General features: G+C 45.4%; 1 protein-coding gene and 3 non-coding genes across 4 annotated transcripts; all 4 read left to right on the forward strand.

Moving 5' to 3' along the window:
* The first annotated feature begins 2,816 nt into the window (after positions 1 to 2,816).
* RPS17 (ribosomal protein S17) lies at positions 2,817 to 12,360 on the forward strand. The gene is made up of 5 exons (XM_077264002.1): positions 2,817 to 2,952; positions 5,772 to 5,923; positions 7,625 to 7,730; positions 11,368 to 11,433; positions 12,237 to 12,360. Exons 1-5 carry the CDS (start codon positions 2,950 to 2,952, stop codon positions 12,315 to 12,317), a joined length of 408 nt encoding a protein of 135 aa, XP_077120117.1. The 5' UTR covers positions 2,817 to 2,949; the 3' UTR covers positions 12,318 to 12,360.
* On the forward strand, positions 5,115 to 5,245 carry LOC143777259 (small nucleolar RNA SNORA71). The gene has a single exon (XR_013216055.1). It is a non-coding gene; the product is annotated as a small nucleolar RNA SNORA71 (small nucleolar RNA).
* Positions 7,422 to 7,547, forward strand: LOC143777256 (small nucleolar RNA SNORA71). Its single transcript, XR_013216053.1, has one exon. It is a non-coding gene; the product is annotated as a small nucleolar RNA SNORA71 (small nucleolar RNA).
* On the forward strand, positions 11,510 to 11,636 carry LOC143777258 (small nucleolar RNA SNORA71). Its single transcript, XR_013216054.1, has one exon. It is a non-coding gene; the product is annotated as a small nucleolar RNA SNORA71 (small nucleolar RNA).
* Positions 12,361 to 21,535: the final 9,175 nt, after the last annotated feature.

A 21,535-nucleotide genomic window follows, 5' to 3' on the forward strand; every position in this document is an offset into this window, starting at 1 on the left:
GGCCACAGAGAAGCAGAGACAGCATGGAGGAGCCGAACATTAAATCTATCATTGTGAAAGGGGGCACGATTTTGACAGAGGCAGTGTGTGGGGATGGGGGGCTGCTTTATTCAGAGGGACTGTGTATATACTGTATATTGTGCAGAGGGACAATGTGTGTGTCTATTTTCTGCAGAGGTACAGTGTGTGCATATGTATATTGTGCAGGGGGACAGTGTGTGTAAAAGGTGCAGAGGGGACAGTGTGTGTGTGTGTATAATGTGCAGGGGGACTGTGTGTGTGTGTGTGTGTGTGTGTATATATATATATATATATATATATATATATATATATATATATATATATATATACAGTGTATATATATATATTGTGCAGAGGGACAGTGTGTGTGTGTATATATTGTGCAGAGGGACAGTGTGTGTGTGTATATTGTGCAGAGGGACTGTGTGTGTGTGTGTATATTGTGCAGAGGGACAGTGTGTGTGTGTGTGTGTGTATATTGTGCAGAGGGACAGTGTGTGTGTGTGTATATTGTGCAGAGGGACAGTGTGTGTACATATTGTACAGAGGGACAGTGTATGTATATTGTGCAGAGGGGAGGGACAGTGTGTGGGTGGGTGTATATAATGTGCAGAGGGACAGTGTGTGTGTATATATATAATGTGCAGAGAGACAATGTGTGTGTGTATTTTGCGGAGGGGCAGGTGTGTGTGTGTGTGTGTGTGTATTTTGCGGAGGGGCAGGTGTGTGTGTGTGTGTGTGCAGTTTGCAGAGGGGCAGCGTGTGTGTATATGTTTTACAAAGGGGCAGTGTGTGTGTAAGAGGGGGGGAGTATTTTGCAGGTCTTCTGTGATGTCTGCTTCAGCTCCAGGTTAAATTGCCATATTGGCTCTTTCTGATACATAAGTTGGTTTTGGGTTGCCATTTTGGTACTCGGTCTCTAAAAGGTTCGCCATCACTGCTCTATAGCAAGTATTGATTGTGACTCCTATGTTTGTGTTTGTGACTACCAATGTTGGTTTTGGGGAAAAAATGCTGCGTTTTTAATTACAATTAATGAAGATTATATTTAGTTGGGTTTTTTTCCTTTATGTTAGACACGGTGCCGCAAGATTGCAATAAAATGCAATAAGAGGTGATCAAAACATCATATCTACCCCCAAAATGGTATCAATAAAAATGTCAGTACCGGGAGCAAAAAATAATCCATGTAATTGAAAAAAACACCACTGTAATGATGCACACCACGCAATATATACAAAATACCAAAAGAGAGGTTTTTATTAGTACACCACACACATTTTAAAACACATTTAAAATACAAACCCCAGCAAAGAACCTAGTACCTGGGCTCTACTGTTCCTGCCCCGGTACTCACTATTGCGTTCCAGCCTGCGCAGGCGCTGTTGCGCTTTCTGCGGTTCAAGCCGCGCACGCACAGTCCGGCGCTCCACTGCTTCCTTCTCAGGTGTTGCCGCTCTACACCAGCCTGCGCGGTTGTGCTTCTCGCGGTTCTAACCGCGCACGCGCAGCTCGACATTTCACACCTTCCTGTTCAGGAGTAGCCGCTTCTCATCAGCCTTGCTATCAGGTTTGCTTATATCTTCTTAGTATTTAAACAGAGGTCTACATGTACACCTCACTTCCCCTGACGAAGCCCTATCGGTGAGGGCGATACGCGTGGGGCCTCGTTCCTTGGTCCATCCACTCAGTATATGGGGATATCTTTCCCCTGTCAGTACCGAACAACGCGTAATCTATCCTCTTGAACTCTCTGGTTTCTGCTTTATGGGCTTTCTGGTATTTGTTCACAAATGTTTCCCGGCTAAGGGCTTATAAGCCCTGGGAAATGTTTGCCCTATACATCCTTTTCAGGATATTTTCTGTGGGGTCATTTTTTGGCTGGGTATTAGGCTTATTACTAGCAGTCCCATGAGCCAGTAGATGTATAGGCTGTTGTTCGGGTATTATACTATGTATGGATTGTTTGTGTGGATATCATCTTTAATGGACTAGGTTCTTTGCTGGTCTTTGTATTTTACATTTGTTTTAATATATGTGTGGTGTACTAATAAAAACCTCTCTTTTGGTATTTTGTACATATTGCGTGGTGTGCATCATTACCGTGGCGCTATTTTCAATGACAGGATTCGGTATTCACCAGTTTTGCACCCCGTATGGTATACATTTATGCTATGGTAGTGCGCGGGGTGCTTTTTTCTTTTTATACCAAAAAATAATCCATGGCACAGCCCCAGATCCTGAAAAATGAAAATACTATGGGTCTCAGGAAAATGGCGACAAAGGCAAATACAATTTTGTCACCCTTTAAGCCATACATGCTTGGTATCTGTGTACTCGTACTGCCTGGTCAGTTTTATCATATAGTGAATATGGTTAATAAAAAATTCAAAAAACAATTGTGGAATTGCACTATTTCTACGTTTCCACAGCACTTGGAATTTTTTCACCTTTCCAGTGTGCTATGTGGTAAAATGAATGATATCAATGAAAAGTACAACTCGCCCCACGAAAGAACAAGTCCTTGTAAGGCTATATTGATGGAAAAATAAAAAAGTTATGGCTCTTGGACGAAGGGGAGGAAAAAACAAAAACGGAAAATGGCCTGGGGATGAAGGAGTTAAAATGCCAGACTTCTGTCGCGTATACTCTGTCAAGTTATAAATAACTTGAAGTGTGTGTGTGTATATATATATGTATATATATATATGTATATATATATATATATATATATATGCACATGACCTATGCGCATGCGTACATACCATACCTATACACGCTGCCTTCTGCCTAGGAATCAGTAAACGCTGCACCTTTCCTCCAAGCCACTAGTGGCCGCCAGCGTCAGTGCCGTCCCCAGTCTCGCTTCCGCCTGTTTATAGCCTCGCTCCCGGCATCCTTTGCCCTCTTCTACCAGCTCGGTCCAACATGGTGGGTCTCTTATCTTACTCTGTCCGTCGCACAATCCGTAATCATCCTTCCCCTGCGCCCTGAAGTTCTCCTTGTTCGGCCCGGCAGAGGCTCCCAGACACCCTCCTGATGCTGCGGCATTGGCTATTGGCTGCAGTTCCCCGTCCTGGCGGAGGTTACACACGGTGTCCGTGCCTGTGAAGGTGTCATGGAGGCCCGCTTGTCGTGCGAGGTGTACGGCCTCTCTCTGAAATGCTTCTTACCTCCGTGAGGCGGTGAGCTCTGGTCGGGTTGTGCAGTGTTGTTCCGGGTGATGTCCGCAGTACAGGCCGGGGATTGTGGCCTACACCCTGCGCTGTGGATGCGGGTGCACTGTATGTGGCTGAGCCGGGTATAGGGAGCGGTGGTGTACGGTATATACTGCTGGCCTGTGTGTATGGGGGTGTACGGTATATACTGCTGGCCTGTGTATAGGGGGTGTAAAGTATATACTGCTGGCCTGTGTATAGGGGGTGTACGGTATATACTGCTGGCCTGTGTATGGGGGGGGCGTGTACAGTATATACTGCTGGCCTGTGTGTATGGAGGGGGGTGTACAGTATATACTGCTGGCCTGTGTGTATAGGGGGTGTACAGTATATTCTGCTGGCCTGTGTATAGGGGGTGTACGGTATATACTGCTGCCCTGTGTGTATGGAGGGGGGTGTACAGTATATACTGCTGGCCTGTGTGTATAGGGGGTGTACAGTATATTCTGCTGGCCTGTGTGTGTGTATAGGGGGTGTACTGTATATACCGCTGGCCTGTGTGTGTATAGGGGGTGTACCGTATATACCGCTGGCCTGTGTGTGTATAGGGGGTGTACAGTATATACCGCTGGCCTGTGTGTATAGGGGGTGTACCGTATATACCGCTGGCCTGTGTGTATAGGGGGTGTACCGTATATACCGCTGGCCTGTGTGTGTGTGTGTGTATAGGGGGTGTACAGTATATACCGCTGGCCTGTGTGTGTATAGGGGGTGTACAGTATATACCGCTGGCCTGTGTATAGGGGGTGTACAGTATATACCGCTGGCCTGTGTGTGTATAGGGGGTGTACAGTATATACCGCTGGCCTGTGTGTGTGTGTGTATAGGGGGTGTACAGTATATACCGCTGGCCTGTGTGTATAGGGGGTGTACAGTATATACCGCTGGCCTGTGTGTATAGGGGGTGTACAGTATATACCGCTGGCCTGTGTGTGTGTAGGGGGTGTACAGTATATACCGCTGGCCTGTGTGTGTAGGGGGTGTACAGTATATACCGCTGGCCTGTGTGTGTAGGGGGTGTACAGTATATACCGCTGGCCTGTGTGTGTAGGGGGTGTACAGTATATACCGCTGGCCTGTGTGTGTGTATAGGGGGTGTACAGCATATACCGCTGGCCTGTGTGTGTATAGGGGGTGTACCGTATATACCGCTGGCCTGTGTGTGTATAGGGGGTGTACAGTATATACCGCTGGCCTGTGTGTGTGTATAGGGGGTGTACAGTATATACCGCTGGCCTGTGTGTGTGTATAGGGGGTGTACAGTATATACCGCTGGCCTGTGTGTGTGTATAGGGGGTGTACAGTATATACCGCTGGCCTGTGTGTGTATAGGGGGTGTACAGTGTATACCGCTGGCGTGTGTGTGTATAGGGGGTGTACAGTGTATACCGCTGGCCTGTGTGTGTATAGGGGGTGTACAGTGTATAGGGGGTGTACAGTATATTTGGAGGGGTGATGTGTGGAGGCTTACTGTACAGTGTGGTGGTGGATATGCATATCCTATATGTCCTTGCTACGTTGTGGTGTTGGGTAATCTGTATGGGGCTGTGGGTACCTGTATGTCTTAGGTTTTCAGGTTGTGTTCTGTCAGTTGCAGCTTGTCCTGTACTATACATATTAGACTGATAACGGCCGATGTGGCCAACAGCTCAGTGTGTTTTGGGTCTACCAGACAGTTGATGTCGGGGAAGATGCTGAGCAGCTTTTCAGAGTGAGACATACAGGGCAGCAGTAACACAGCTGGTGTCTGGTTCATCCTGTCTGTGGATCGCGCAGCCATGAATCTGGTGGGAATGTTTTACATCTGATCTTTTGCCTCTAGATCTGGCATCGGTGGCACATGGGCTCTTGATACTATGTTTAGCTAAATGCGCTTCCTGCATCGAAAGTGACTGCGGTTCTGCACGTGGCCCAGTCATTGATACTGCAGGTAGAGAATCTTGGGAAAGCTTTTCCGTATTTGGGAACCATTCACAATGGCTTCCAAGCCCTGTGGCTTTCTCACACTTCTTGTGTAGGTGCTGGACTTTTGGTGGCCAGTAAATGTAACTACAATCTTGGAAGTGGTAAGTTGAGTATGTCCCCAAAAAAGTAATATTTACGGTACCTTACTGTTGCACTGCTGTTACTTTGCCCGGTCCTCAACCAGTCTCTAGTTCCTGCTTCAGTGATGTCTCAATGCACAGATGTGCCACTGGGTCACCGCTGCAGTCAGTGATTGGCTGAGCTGTGTGGTCGGAGAAACCAGCAAGTAGAGACTGGCAGTAAATATGCAAGGTCGGTAAATGTTTGCTTTTTTTTTGCCATGCTTGACCACTTAAAATGTATGTATACATTTATTTTTAAAATGTTGAAGCGCTTTTAAGGAATCCTTTCCTGATTTGACTGTTACTAGGCATTAGTTGTGGATATTTTGCATGTTTCTTTTGATTTGCAGCCTACCCAAGACCTCCTTATTTGTTGGCTGTCTTGAATGGCATGTGGCACTCGTGTTAAATGTGTTTTAATTGTCATCTGTGCCTTTTAATATAGGGACGTGTCAGAACAAAGACCGTGAAGAAGGCCGCCCGGGTCATCATTGAAAAGTACTACACCCGGCTGGGCAATGACTTCCACACAAACAAGCGCGTTTGTGAGGAGATCGCCATCATCCCCAGCAAAAAGCTGCGCAACAAGATTGCTGGGTAAGAGATGCTGCCAAGAGGCAATCTTCAGTATCAAAAGTGCAAACAAGAAAAAAAATAAATGTGACTTCATGCAGTCATAGGTGAGCTCTGTGACCACAAACTCCCATATTACTTACTGGAGCTCCACCTGCCTGTGCTCATCTGAATAGAGCGTAAAGAGGACCTTTCACCAGGACAAAAGCGGCCAGTTTTTGCTGTTGTTTTGTTCCCACTTATCAATGGGTAATTCTTGGATTTAGAAAAAAAAGTCGTGTTCCCAGAGGTTCAAAATAAAACAACAAAAAAAAACAAACATACACATGTTTGGTATTGCCGCGTTCAGAATCGTCCAATCTATCAAGATAAAAAGAATGAACCCGATCGCTAAACGGCGTAACGAGAAAAGGTCAAACCACCACAATTATGTGTTTTGGGGTTTTTTTTTTTGGTTTTTTTTGTTTCCGCAATATTGCATTAAAATGCAATAACAGGGGATCAAAAGATCGTATCTGCACCAAAATGGTATCAAAATAGGCCCTCACCCAAGCCGAGATCACGAAAAATGGAGACGCTATGGTATTGGAAAATGACATCATTTTTTTTTTTTTTTTTTAAACAAACTTTTGAATTTTTTTCAACCACTTAAATAATAAAGAACCTAGACATGTTTGGTGTCTATGTACTCGTAATGACAACACTGTAATTGCACTTTTTTTGCAATTTCTCCACACTTGAAATTTTTTTCCTGTATTCCAGTACTCAATACGGTGAAACCAATGGTGCCGTTCAAAAGTACAACTTGTCCTGCAAAAAACAAGCCCTCACACCGCCATTTTGACCAAAAAATAAACAAGTTATTGCTCTTGGAAGAAGGGGAGCAAAAATAAAAATGCAAAACCAAAAATACCTCTGGTTGTTAAGGGGTTAAGCATTCCAGAGTTGCCACATAAAGTGACGTCAGATTTCAAAAATTTGGCTGGTCACAAAGGGGGGGTTGTCCAAATTGTGGCTTACCCATTTTAATCTCTTATCCGGTGACAGAATTTGTGACAGTGATGTGTGCAATTTGGCCTCTGGATGTCTTTCACAGGAGTACACGCCTTAAGGGCCGGGAAGACGGTCATAGATTTTCTCATCTAAGAGAATCTGGCCGATTATGCACATTACACTCTGATCAAACTCCGAGTTAGAGCCGTGTGTTGGCATAGTGCGATCTGGTTCCCTCGGATAAGAGAAGATGAAATACAACGTTTCTCATCTACATTGCGTGAGTTGCAGAAGTCAGACTGCACTCATTTGTCATCCGACTGCAGTCCAATAATTCCACTCGCTCTGACTTGCATGGCCTAGTGCAATATTAATATCTGATCACACTCAGACCAATAATACAGCCGTTTGCACCTGCCCTAAGGAGTATCAATCTCTTTACTACTTCTCTTTACTACTTTTGTATTATAGTAAAGGACCCTTAATGTTTTGCTATCCTTCTATTCTGCCTTGTGCCAAATTTTGGCCAACCTGCATCGAAAGTGATTGTGGCTCTGCTTGTGACCCAGTCATTGATAATGCAGGGAGAGCATAAGTGAACGATTTTCTGTATTTGTAGGTTGTGATACCTTCCAAATCCTGTAACGTTCACACAGCCCATATATTTGTGACCTTATGTTGGAAGTGAAAGTTTGCATTCTATTATATTCTGTATTGTAAACTCCCTTGCAGGTATGTCACACATCTAATGAAGCGCATCCAGAGAGGCCCTGTCAGAGGCATTTCTATCAAACTGCAAGAGGAGGAGAGGGAGAGAAGGGATAACTATGTCCCAGAGGTAAGGGTCCTGACAAAAAAAATCTCTCCCTAAAGTGCTGCTTTATATTTACTTTTGGGGGTCTATGGTAGCAGTTCAATGTTGTGAGGCAACTGTTATTGGACACGGTGGAACTAAACTTGCACAAAGTGATATTAAAAGTTCTGACTTGTGATATGACCTAAAATGTTGGTTTTGAGCATCTAGTTGGATGAAATCGTCAGGAAATTGTATTTAATGCTATTCTGGTGTTTGGTTTGTGTGTTGACCTGGATGACTTATTATCAGTTACCTGTCTGCAGCAGTGTCCTGGACAGGATGGTATGCTAAAGCTCTAGAGAGGGATTTGGGTGGCATGACACGTCTGTGCTCATTGCTTGCTTGTAGCCCAGCACAATGGATGATGGGGAATGTAGTCAGCGGAAAGCTGGGGATTCTAAAAAAGTAGTGATGGCTGTAAGCAATGTAGCTGATGCAAGAGAAGTGATCCAGAAAGTTATAAAGTGTTGAAAATTGTCTGAAAGTGTCGTTATCCTTAACATTTATGGCATTAGCAGTAACTGAGATGGGGTACTACTAGTGGACAACCTCTTTAAGTAATCAAATGATTAAAGGGAACCTGTCACCCCCCAGTCGTTTCAAACTAAAAGAGCCACCCTGTGCAGCAGTAATGCTGCATTCTGACAAGGTGGCTCTTTTAGTTCTGGGTGCTGTAACTACTGAAATAATCAGATTTATTATTTGTCCGAAATACCTGCTCCTCAGTCAAGTGGGCCGGCGTTTCCCCCCTGCTTCAGACAGCACACAGCTGTCACTCACATCTTCTTGGCGCCGGGCGCCGCCGCCTCCTTACCGTTATTTTCAAAAGTAGCCGGCGCCTGCACTCTTATCCCCTGCCTGGTGCAGGCGCAGTGAGCGCTGGCCGTCTTTCCTCATATGCAGTCCAGCTGACTGCGCCTGCGCGGCCGCCCTGCCTGTGAATCCCAGCCCCGCAATGTGAATAAATCATAAGTCACTGCGGGGCTGGGATTCACAGGCAGGGAGGCCGCGCAGGCGCAGTCAGCTGGACTGCATATGAGGAAAGACGGGCAGCGCTCACTGCGCCTGCACCAGGCAGGGGATAAGAGCGCAGGCGCCGGCTACTTTTGAAAACAGCGGCAAGGAGGCGGCGGCGCCCGGCGCCAAGAAGATGTGAGTGACAGCTGTGTGCTGTCTGAAGCAGGGGGGAAACGCCGGCCTACTTGACTGAGGAGCAGGTATTTCGGACAAATAATAAAACTGATTATTTCGGTAGTTACAGCACCCAGAACTAAGAGCCACCTTGTCAGAATGCAGCATTACTGCTGCACAAGGTGGCTCTTTTAGTTTGAAACGACTGGGGGGGTGACAGTTTCCCTTTAAGAACCGCAAGATTTGAAACTCTTGCTGCTATATACCTCCCCATAAGGGGCTTGTGACATTCATGCCGATTGTATCAACTTTTTAATGAATTACAAATAATTTTTATGGATGTCATGGAGCTGGACCTTCCTTCGTGATTGATTGGTTTGCCGGAGGCAGGGAAAGCCATCAGGATCATGAGATGTGATCATGGGGCAGAGTCCTTACTATGGTAGTTACAATGTGTTATTTGGCTGCCACCAGCCTCTAACAGCAGAGAATGAAGATGGCTCCGATTGCTGCTATGTAACTTTTTAAAATGCCACTGTAAGGCTATGTGCACACGTTCCAGGTTTTGCGCATTTTTTCGGCGGCTTTCCGCAGCAAAACCGCTTAAACGCATACATTAAGCATCCCATCATTTTTAATGCATTCCGCATTTTTTGTGCACATGTTGCGTTGTTTTTTTTTCCGCGATAAAAACGCATCGCGGAAAAATACGCAGCATGTTCATTAATTTTGCGGATTTCCCGCTATTTAATGCATTGGGAAGCTCCAGAAAAAAAACGCAAAAGATCCACACAAAAAGCGCGAGAAACACATGTAGATTTTCTGCAGGAAAAAGTCCGGTTTTGTTCAGGAAATTTCTGCATAAAATCCTGACTTGTGCACATAGCCTTAGGCTATGTGCACACTTTGCGGAATGGGGGACAGAATTTTCTGCACAAAATCCGCATCTCCTGGCAGAATCTGCAGGTGCAGATCTACCGCAGGTTTTTGTGCGGTTTTTATGCGGAATTGATGCGGATTTTGTGCGGTTTTTACCACTGCGGATTTCTATAATGGAAGGGTGCAGAAAAGCTCCAGATCCGCACAAAAGTGACATGCACTTCTTTTAAATCCGCAGCGTTTCCGCGCAGATTTTTCCGCACCATCTGCACAGCTTTTTTTTTTTTCACATTGTACTGTAAATCACAGTGCGGATCTGCAGCGTTTCTGCGCAGAAAAATCCGCTGCGGATCCGCACTAAATCCGCATCGTGTGCACATTGCACATAGCCTAAGGGTATGTTTCCACGGTCAGTATTGGCAGCGCATGTCCGCTCCATCCACAGCGCTGCCGGCTTTTGTATGCGCGGTGATTCCACATTGAACCTTGCGGAATCACCGCATCCTATACATAGGACTGTAATATTTATCTTGCGGAGACTGAGCGTCTCCGCAAGATAAACTGACATGCTGCAGTCTAGAAAGACGCGCTGCATGTACGTATACGCAGGGAAGCCGGAGGTGTCCCTGCACGCATAGTGGAGATGGAATTTCATATAAACCCCTCCACTATGCTGTAACATCTGGACTCTGCAGATTGAATGCTGCGGCTGACCTGCCTACAACGCCTGCAGCATTTACTGACAGCAGCATCTACTGACCGTGGAAACATACCCTAAATGTCTGACAATCGGACTTAACCCCTTCCTGATAAGACAAAATAGTAATCTTGCGCTGGTTCTCCGTGTATGGAGCTCTAGCTAAACCAAGCAGATTGGATTGGTCCCATCCTTTTTTTCTTTTATAATTGGCCTTATCATACTAGGAACAGGATGGGGCCATTTATACCAGGATGCCAGAAAAATGAATATGCATTGCCCTCCACGCCCATGGGCGTGGAATGCAGTTCATATTCATTTGTTTAGCAGTGGATACAGGAGTTAGCCGGAGCTGCTGGCTTCAGCCTCCTGTGATCCGATGCTCCGCCAAAACACCTCTCCACCACAGCCAGAGCCCATACATCCGGACTATAAGATGCACGCCCCCCATTTTCCTCCTCATTTTGGGAGGGGAAAAGTGCGTGTTATAGTCTGAAAATTACGGTAGCTTTGGTTTTGAGGCAAGAATATCAGGATGCAATCATATTTGCCTCGACTCTTGTAAGGATCGATGTATAGCAGTTACTAAGGTTGTATTAATGTGCTCTTTCAACTAATTCATGTGGCCCAACATTCAATGCAGTTATCTTTAGTTCATCATTCCTAAATTAGGTACTTAGTTTAAGTTTTGCAAGGCTTATTATTGCTATAACCATTAGATGATGCTGTGTTAATATTCTGTAAAAAGGTTAGCTCGCACATGACCTTTTTGGCCTATTTTATAGAGCACAGTTTATCAGATATTGGGAAAAGCGTTTACGACAACCCTTTTGATATATTATTGGGGCATAAGTCTGCAGATCTTGGTTGTGCCTATAATTGAATAGCTAACTTTCACTTTTTCTTCTTTAGGTGTCTGCCCTAGATCAAGAGATCATTGAGGTTGACCCTGACACTAAGGAAATGCTGAAGTTGCTGGTAGGTGTTATTCAAACCTTTTTATTCCCTCAAATGAGGCATATAAGTCTGGATCCAGATCCTGTTTTCTACTTGTACCTGCATCGAAAGTGATTATGGTTTGATCAGTGACCTAGTCATTGATACTGCAGGAAAAGCAATATGAAAGGTTTTTCCGTATTTGGGTGTCACTTGTACATCCCAAATCCTGTTCCTTTAAGACAATATAGATAAAATAATCCTCAAGGTATTAATGTTTGTACTGGGATGTATTATTGTCAAACAATATTTCTGATATTACTAGCAAGTTATAGTCGCACTGATTTATGCCATGTTTCCCTATGCTTTTACAAATATCTGGAAATATTTTCCAGATTTTTTTTGGAGCAGCAGTTACAGGGAGAGAACAAAGTTAGTCTCAGTGCAGTCACTTCTTATTACACAGTGAGTGCACTGTTCTCACTCACCCTGCATGACGTGTGTGTGTGTGAGATCTATCAATGTGCTGGGGAGTGATTACAGCTACGCTCGCTGTATAGTGAGTCGGGACTGTATCCGCTTCCTGCACCAGTGGCTGCAGAGAGAATATACTTCCTTTTCTCCCTGTATCTGCACTTCCAGTAAACAATCCTAACATGATTTAAACAATACCTGCAGATTACTGCTTTAGCTTTTTAGGTTACAGGATCCATTTAAATATTTAAAATAATAAAGTGGAAAAATGTGTAGTTTATTCTAAAATACTGATGGTGCTTAGGTAGGGAATAGATTAAATGCACACAGACCTTTAAAACATCCGTTCCATTATTTCTTTTCATTTTCAGGACTTTGGCGGCCTGTCCAACCTGCAAGTAACCCAGCCTACTGTTGGCATGAACTTCAAAACACCACGGGGGGCTGTTTAAATGTTTGTATAATACCATTTCCAATAAACTTGGGAAAACCAAATTTTTGTGCAAATGTTCTTTGATCTTTCGGATCCTGTAAAAAAATCAACAATGAGTTCTTGGAGCTTAAATGAACACTGGCTCCCATTACTATTGAGGTCTGTTAAAACTGAAGACTGATGCATCGAATTACGTTATAGTGCTGTATGTGGCATCCATGAATACGGTATATGGCATCGGCTTGCATGCTTAAATCATGAGCTCTAAACCGACCATAGACATACAGGGCATGTATGTTGGCCAAACGATGCTACGAGCGACTGTTCATCAGAAAGCCAACTCTCGCATGTATAGTAGCTCTTGCTTGGCCAAACGTTCCTGTGTTCTGAGAAAGCTGCAGACTGACGTGTCGGCTGGTGGCTTATTGTCGGGAGAACAATGAAATCGGACATGAACAATTGATAATCTCCCCGTGACTATCGGTCGGCCGGCGCCCCCATACACATTAGACCTTAGGCAATTCCGGCTGACAGCAATCTTTGAGCATGGGGCCTTTAATCACAGCCATGAGATACTATGTCTACTGTTTGAGCATGTAACGATGGTTAATGCAAGAACAGGGGCTTATTGTGGATCCATTATTAAGACAGGCCCATTTTGTATCTGGGAATGTTATGAATGATGTCCTAAGCTATAAATAGTTATATTGTACTAAGCCATTATTCATGTTCTTGATCAGATTTTATGGTTTAACAAGCCATTGTCACCCACCTGTCTCCCAGCTATGATTAAGAGGTTTTGATATAACATGTAATCTGATGCCTAGTTTGTATTTAATAATAAATGAAAATGGAAAATGTAATGGTATGAAGTGCTGGATAATTCTACATGTGGAAAAGGGCCACAGACAGCAGATGAATGAGCAGATTGATATTTAAAAAAAAAAAATGCAGCAGCATCTTTCTGTGCCCTCTTGTGACTTTGCAAATTGTTGGCTCTATAAATGATTTTTATTTAATATGCATGCATTTTTACTATAACTTCTTTGAAAGCTCTGGCTTTAGAGTCAGACTAGGGAGGAGGTGGATGGAAAACAAGTAAGTGGGGAAGGTGTGCTTAAATGTTTTGCCGCAACAAGGGTGCACTGATTGCCAGAACTTGGTGTGAACAGTCATTCTGTTCTGAAACACCCTGTAAAATCTTTATTCATGATGAGCGAGTATACTCGTTGCTCGGGTTTTCCAGAGCACGCTCAGGTGACCTCTGAGTATGTTATTGCTCGGAGATATACCGTATTTTTCGGACTACAAGATGCACTTTTTTCCCCAAAAATGTAAGGGGAAAATGGGGGTGCGTCTTGTAGACGGAATATACTTACAAATTATGCGGCAGCGGCGGCGGTCCCGATGCAGCCTCCCTTCCCATGCTGGTGCAGCTGTGGCTGTGCTGCGGGCAGGGGCTGTGCTGCAGGCAGGCGCTGTGCTGTGGGGCTGTGGCAGCGGCTCTCTGGGCTCAGTGGGGGCTCCGACGACATTTCTTCAAAGCCCGGAGGCCCCCCGCTCATCCGGCATGTTGCGGTGGCCTCCGAGAACATGGGCGCCAGGAAAATGGCCGCCGGGCCGGCGCACGCTCAGATTCAGATCTCGTCTCCCGAGATCTCGGGGCGAGATCTCGGCAACAAGATCTGAATCTGAGCGTGCGCCAGCCCGGCGGCCATTTTCCTGGCGCCCATGTTCTCGGAGGCCACCGCAACATGCCGGATGAGCGGGGGGCCTCCGGGCTTTGAAGAAATGCCGTCGGAGCCCCCACTGAGCCCAGAGAGCCGCAGCCTGTGCCCCGGAGCGGAGCACAGCCCCTGCCCCGGACACAGAGCCTCCACCCCTGACCAAGCACAGAGCACCAGCCTGGGATGGGATTTCCTGGAGGCCAACGCACCAGCCTGGACCACCGAAAGGCCCCTGTGACCACTTCTCCACCTGTGGCGATCCCTTCACTGGTAAGCTGAATTCGGACTGTAAGACGTACCCCCATTTGAAACATTTTTTTTTTTCCTTATTTTTATTCTGAAAATTTGGGGTGCGTCTTATCATCCGGTGCGTCTTATAGTCCGAAAAATACGGTAGTTTTCATTGCCTCAGTTGCATGATTTACGGCTTCCAGATACGCTGAATACATGTGAGGAATGCCTGATAGGGAATTCCCACATGTATTCAGCTTATCTGGAAGCCGTAAATCATGCAACTGAGGCGATAAACTATATCTCCGAGCAATAACAAATACTCAGAGGTCACCCGAGCGTGCTCTGTAAAACCCGAGCAACGAGTGTACTCGCTCATCACTAGTCTTTATAACATCACCTCTAAATGAATACATGATGGATCAGCTGCTTGTTTTTTTGCAGCAGGACCCAAGGCAGTGTGTATATGAATCACTTATCAAAATCTTTTGTCAGGCAAGTAAAGGAATGTAAAACAAATGGATAAAAACTGACAGTGACAGGTCTAGAAATGTGTAGTGGAGGGCACTGTTCTTAAAGGGTTTGGCAACTTTATAACTCCCTTTAATGTGAACTAACTGCCACCGATGGGCTCTTTTGTATTTCCAAATTGTTCTGTAACCTAAAATGCTGTGTGATGCATGATGCCTGGCTGAAAATCCCCTGACTTCCAGTGATGTTAAATTAGATTCTCCCTGAGTTCCTGGCTCTAAAATTGCAATCATTGTTAAAAAAAAAAAATGCAGAGCTCACTTAAAGGGATTATTTGGGACTTTTTTTGTTTCCCTCTAGGGCAAACAACCTACTTGTTGTGCCATGCATCAATCTCTCTTGGCTCGGAGCGGACCCATTTGCAAACATTAGCTTTGATCACATGTTGGGTATGACCTTGTGCAGGAGAAATTGTATAACAAATTGAGGGGTTTATTTTCTATTATTCTGTGTGAACATGACAATTTGGGGTTAAAACAACTTTACTGTATAAAGCAAATTTTTTGTGTAGTCATGTTACAAGCTCTGTCATAGAGGAAAATAAAAATAAACAGACATCTCAAAAGATTAATTATGGCTGAGAGCCAATTATAACAAGAAGTGAGAGTGCTTACACTTCAACCTTCATTGAAGTAGCGCCCCCTGCAGTAACAAGGTAATTAGAGCAGGGAGATTTGGTTACACAGAGGTGGGGAAGAACGCTTCTACACCAACGAACCTCCTCTGATCAAAGCACATGTCGCAGACGAGTTGGAGCCAATAGTAATGAATATTGGAGTTTGCATTGATCCGCTATTTATGGGAAATATATTTTTTTGGCTTCATAGCGAACTATTGAACATAACACATTTACTCACATAATTGTAAAGCCATTATAACCCCTCCAACTTAATTGGATGATGCTATCCAGGGCATGTTTCATATCGATGATAAAATCACAATAAAAAACATGACAGTTATATACTGTCAGGGATTTTCAAGTTGAGGATCTTCTAAAATTCAGATGGATCTACTAGCACTTTCCACAACCAGCCCCCACATGAGCTCACCAAGGGGAGGTTTGTAGGTATAACCTTGATCTAATAAAAAGCAAAGCTTGGGTTTGGTCATTTGTCAGTCTTGGAAGGTACATCTTGCTGTAAGTTCTGTCTGGTTTCCTTAGGCTACTTTCACACGAGCGTCACTGTCCGTCGCAATGCGACATTTTGGAGAAAAAAACGCATCCTGCAAAGTTGCCCGCAGGATGCATTTTTTTTCTCCATAGGCTTGCGTTAGTGACGCATTGCCACACGTGCGACGGATGTGTCGTGTTTTGGCGGGCCGTCGACACAAAAAAAGTTACATGTGACTTTTTTTGTGCGTCGTGTCCGTCATTTCCGACCGCGCATGCGCGGCCGGAACTCCGCCCCCCTCCTCCCTGGACATTACAATGGGGCAGCAGATGCGTTGAAAAACTGCATCCGCTGTCCCCGTTGTGCTACTTAACACACTGACCGTCGGGCCGACGGTTTGCGACGGCCCGTACCAACGGACTAGTGTGAAAGTAGCCTAAGGAGTACTTCCCTCCACTAAGCTCTGAATCATTTCTGCAACATCAGGGATAGTAATTGTCACTATTCCTTTTTATTTTATGTAACTGTTTAGCTCGTATTGTTCCCATTTTGTATCATCTTTGTATATTTCTTTATATCCACTGCCTACCGGTCCTGATTAAATATATAAAATGTAGTAGCCCTGTTCCTGTTGCTCTGTAAACCGCATCCCTGAAGTGATACGCTATCTGTAACTGGTGTCTAATGGCCTGTTTAACCGATTAGTGGTGGCAGCTAGTTGTGGTTCCTTTTTGTTATTGTGGAGTCGGCAGTGACCGTATCTGGGTGTGTGTATATTAGTGATGAGCGAGTGTACTCGTTGATCGGGTTTTCTAGAGCACGCTCAGGTGGACTCTTGAGTGTTTGTAACTGCACGGAGATTTAGTTTTCATTGCGGCAGCTGAATGATTTACAGCTACTAGCCTGATTGATTACATGTGTGGATTCCCTGGCAAACCCCACGTGTACTCAGCCTGGCTAGTAGCTTTAAATCCTTCAGCTGCCACAATAAAAACTAAATCCCAGAGCAGTCATAAATACTCGGAGACCACCCGAGCATGCTCCGGAAAACCCGAGCAATGAGTATACTCACTCATCACTAGTGTGTGTGTCTCAAAAAAAAAAAAATAATGGGAACACTAAAATTCCACATCCTAAATATCACTGAATGAAATATTCCAGTTGTAAGCCTTTATTCATTACATAATGGAATGTGTTGTGTTGAGAACAATAAAACCTAAAAATGATCAACATAAATCACAACTAATATACCACAGAGGTCTGGAGTTGGAATGATGCTCAAAATCAAAGTGGAAAATGAAGTTCTAGGCTGATCCAACTTCAGTGGAAATGCCTCAAGAAAAGGAAATGATGCTCAGCAGTGTGTGTGGCCTCCACGTGCCTGTATGACCTCCCTACAACGTCTGGGCATGCTGATGAGGCGGCGGATGCTCTGAGGAATGTCCCCCCAGACCTGGGCTAAAGCATCTGCCAACTCCTGGACAGTCTGTGGTGCAACATGACGTTGGTGGATGGTGCCAGACATGATGTCCTAGATGTGTTCAATCGGATTCAGGTCTGTGGAAAGGGCGGGCCAGTCCATAGTTTCAATGCCTTCAGCGATGATAATGTGTGCAACCTGTAAAGCGCTGCGGAATATGTTGGCGCTGTATAAAAATAAAGATTATTATTATTATCTTGCAGGAACTGCTGACACACTCCAGCCACATGAGGTGTGGCATTGTCTTGCATTAGGAGGAACCCAGGGCTATCCGCACCAGCATATGGTCTAACAAGGGGTCTGAGGATCTCATCTCGGTACCTAGTGGCAGTCAGACTACCTCTGACGAGCACATGGAGGGCTGTGCGGCCCTCCAAAGAAATGCCACCCGACACCATTACTGACCCACTGCCAAACTGGTCAAGCTGAAGGATGTATGCACACATATATTTTCCATATTCCTTGAGCTGGAATCGGAAGATTATATACCATTAGCTCACTGCGAGTTCCCCAATAGCCGGCCTAGTAGTGGAAGCAGCCGTGGCTTTTTCCATTCCTCGTCAGTCAATTGTGGAAAAGGTAAATTTTCCAAATTGGTGCTGATGTTTGATCCCTGGTCCCTTCTGAATGGTTGGAATGAAGCCAGTCACACCTCCTCTTTATGGACTAACATCACACTGGTGAGAGTGGTGTTTGTATACCTTGAATTAGTTTGTCATAGAGGTTCATGGTGGAAAGAAAAAGTTGATACCAGCTTACTTATCCAGCAAATGGCAGTTATAGGGAGAAGCTGTGTTACGATACTTGAATAACCGTGTGCGTTATTGTATGGTGTAAACGTAGAATGTCTGAAGACCAACACTTGCACAACGCAAATACAGCAGCTCCTGGGCATAGGAGACTTCGGTCAGACTATACTGTAGCTGCCTCAGCTGTGGCATGCCCCCCGGGTTGTCCAGTTCTCAGCTGATCTGGCTCTGTTCTAGTCCAGAGCTGTGTTCTGCAAGTTGTGACCATAGTGGTGGGCTGTGAGTACTTGTCAGCAAATTTGCTCGGGTTCCCTCTTATTTGGCCAGCTACAGCGGGAAGTCGGCATACTGGATCGCGCTGGCCGAAAGGCTGATCACAGTCACGACACATGCATGGACAGCCTATGTGTTGGGATCTCCATGTCTGTGTTGTGACTGTGACAGAGCCGCGACACATGCAGCTGCAGCGCTGATCAGCCGGAGTGATCCAGGAAGCCAGGTTCCCTCTGCAGCTTGCCAAATAAGAGGGAACCCGAGCAGATTCGCTTATCTGTACTGGTCAGGCAGCCTGACTAGAAGAAATCACCACAGGGTTGCTCTGAATGATGAGGGCAGTGATGCAGCAGTAACTTTTTCCAGCGGTGAGAATAGCTAGATAGCCTGGGATTAGTAGTGCAATACTAGGCTGCCAAACTGCGCTCTCCGGCAGTGTCACTGCAGTGTTCAGAGCACAGCAGTAATATCCACGCTGCGGAGTCAGTGTAATGCCAAATTCAGATGTCTGTATGCGCAGATTCAGCAGTAAAACCTCATTTGGAAGTTCCTGCATTACAGACCTCTGAATGAGGTGTTGCACTGAGCATCTAATAACCATCATGCGAGAGATGGTCTGCTGAGCCATGCATCTCATCCCATCTTGTGTGATAGTCCACTATGCCCCGTTTCTAACCATGTCCTGTGTAGTACACTCAGTGTATCTAATCCTAGCTCGTGTGACAATCCACTGAGCTCTGTATCTAATACTATTGTGTGAATCGGTCCACGTATCTAATCTCGGCACGTGATACAGTAAGTAGCAGCAACCAATAGAATCGGTGCTGCCAGCCGCCCTCAGTGACAGGGTCTACTTGTCAGTATCACCTTACAGTTGTCTACGCACATGTGAGCAGATCCAGCCCATATTTACTGCAGTCGTAATGAAAGCTAGAAGTACACTACATTTTCATGACAAACATGTCAGACACTTCTCACCCTAGTATATAAAAGTGGAAAATATCAAGACTGTTTAAGTTACTTCGACTACAGGTCCTTCTCAAAAAATTAGCATATAGTGTTAAATTTCATTATTTACCATAATGTAATGATTACAATTAAACTTTCATATATTATAGATTCATTATCCACCAACTGAAATTTGTCAGGTCTTTTATTGTTTTAATACTGATGATTTTGGCATACAACTCCTGAAAACCAAAAAAACCTGTCTCAATAAATTAGCATATTTCACCCGTCCAATCAAATAAAAGTGTTTTTTAATAACAAAAAAACCATCAAATAATAATGTTCAGTTATGCACTCAAAACTTGGTCGGGAATCCTTTGGCAGAAATGACTGCTTCAATGCGGCGTGGCATGGAGGCAATCAGCCTGTGACACTGCTGAGATGTTATGGAGGCCCAGGATGCTTCAATAGCGGCCTTAAGCTCATCCAGAGTGTTGGGTCTTGCGTCTCTCAACTTTCTCTTCACAATATCCCACAGATTCTCTATGGGGTTCAGGTCAGGAGAGTTGGCAGGCCAATTGAGCACAGTAATACCATGGTCAGTAAACCATTTACCAGTGGTTTTGGCACTGTGAGCAGGTGCCAGGTCGTGCTGAAAAATGAAATCTTCATCTCCATAAAGCATTTCAGCCGATGGAAGCATGAAGTGCTCCAAAATCTCCTGATAGCTAGCTGCATTGACCCTGCCCTTGATGAAACACAGTGGACCAACACCAGCAGCTGACATGGCACCCCACACCATCACTGACTGTGGGTACTTGACACTGGACTTCAGGCATTTTGGCATTTCCTTCTCCCCAGTCTTCCTCCAGACTCTGGCACCTTGATTTCCGAATGACATGCAAAATTTGCTTTCATCAGAAAAAAGTACTTGGGACCACTTAGCAACAGTCCAGTGCTGCTTCTCTGTAGCCCAGGTCAGGCGCTTCTGCCGCTGTTTATGGTTCAAAAGTGGCTTTACCTGGGGAATGCGGCACCTGTAGCCCATTTCCTGCACACGCCTGTGCACGGTGCCTCTGGATGTTTCCACACCAGACTCAGTCCACTGCTTCCTCAGGTTCCCCAAGGTCTGGAATCGGTCCTTCTCCACAATCTTCCTCAGGGTCCGGTCACCTCTTCTCGTTGTACAGCGTTTTCTGCCACATTGTTTCCTTCCAACAGACTTACCATTGAGGTGCCTTGATACAGCACTCTGGGAACAGCCTATTTGTTGAGAAATTTCTTTCTGGGTCTTACCCTCTTGCTTGAGGGTGTCAATGATGGCCTTCTTGACATCTGTCAGGTCGCTAGTCTTAAGGTACCGTCACACTAAGCGACGCTGCAGCGATAGCGACAGCAATGCCGATCGCTGCAGCGTCGCTGTGTGGTCGCTGGAGAGCTGTCACACAGACCGCTCTCCAGCGACCAGCGATGCCGAGGTCCCCGGGTAACCAGGGTAAACATCGGGTTGCTAAGCGCAGGGCCGCGCTTAGTAACCCGATGTTTACCCTGGTTACCAGCGTAAAAGTTAAAAAAACAAACAGTACATGCTCACCTGCGCGTCCCCCAGCCTCTGCATCCTGACGCTGACTGAGCTCCGGCCCTAACAGCACAGCGGTGACGTCACCGCTGTGCTTTCACTTTCAGTTTAGGGCCGGCGCTTTAGTGTCAGGAAGCAGAGGCTGGGGGACGCGCTGGTGAGTATGTGCTGTTTGTTTTTTTAACTTTTACGCTGGTAACCAGGGTAAACATCGGGTTACTAAGCGCGGCCCTGCGCTTAGTAACCCGATGTTTACCCTGGTTACCAGTGTAAAATATCGCTGGTATCGTCGCTTTTGCTGTCAAACACGGCGATACACGGCGACCTAGCGACCAAATAATGTGCAGACCTTCTAGCAGCGACCAGCAATTTCACAGCGGGATCCAGATCGCTGCTGCGTGTCAAATACAGCGATATCGCCATCCAGGTCGCTGCAACGTCACGGATTGCTGGCGATATCGCCTAGTGTGACGGTACCTTTACCCATGATGGGGGTTTTGAGTAATGAACCAGGCAGGGAGTTTTTAAAAGCCTCAGGTATCTTTTGCATGTGTTTAGAGTTAATTAGTTGATTCAGAAGATTAGGGTAATAGGTCGTTTAGAGAAC

Source organism: Ranitomeya variabilis, chromosome 5 (assembly GCF_051348905.1).
Source record: "Ranitomeya variabilis isolate aRanVar5 chromosome 5, aRanVar5.hap1, whole genome shotgun sequence".
NCBI classification, from domain to species: domain Eukaryota; kingdom Metazoa; phylum Chordata; class Amphibia; order Anura; family Dendrobatidae; genus Ranitomeya; species Ranitomeya variabilis.

Excerpts from the sequence above, each read along its gene's own strand:
- RPS17 (XM_077264002.1), top strand. Across the intron at positions 7,731-11,367 it reads GGGATAACTATGTCCCAGAG|GTGTCTGCCCTAGATCAAGA; the intron begins GTAAGGGTCCTG and ends TTTCTTCTTTAG. Across the intron at positions 11,434-12,236 it reads AGGAAATGCTGAAGTTGCTG|GACTTTGGCGGCCTGTCCAA; the intron begins GTAGGTGTTATT and ends TTTCATTTTCAG.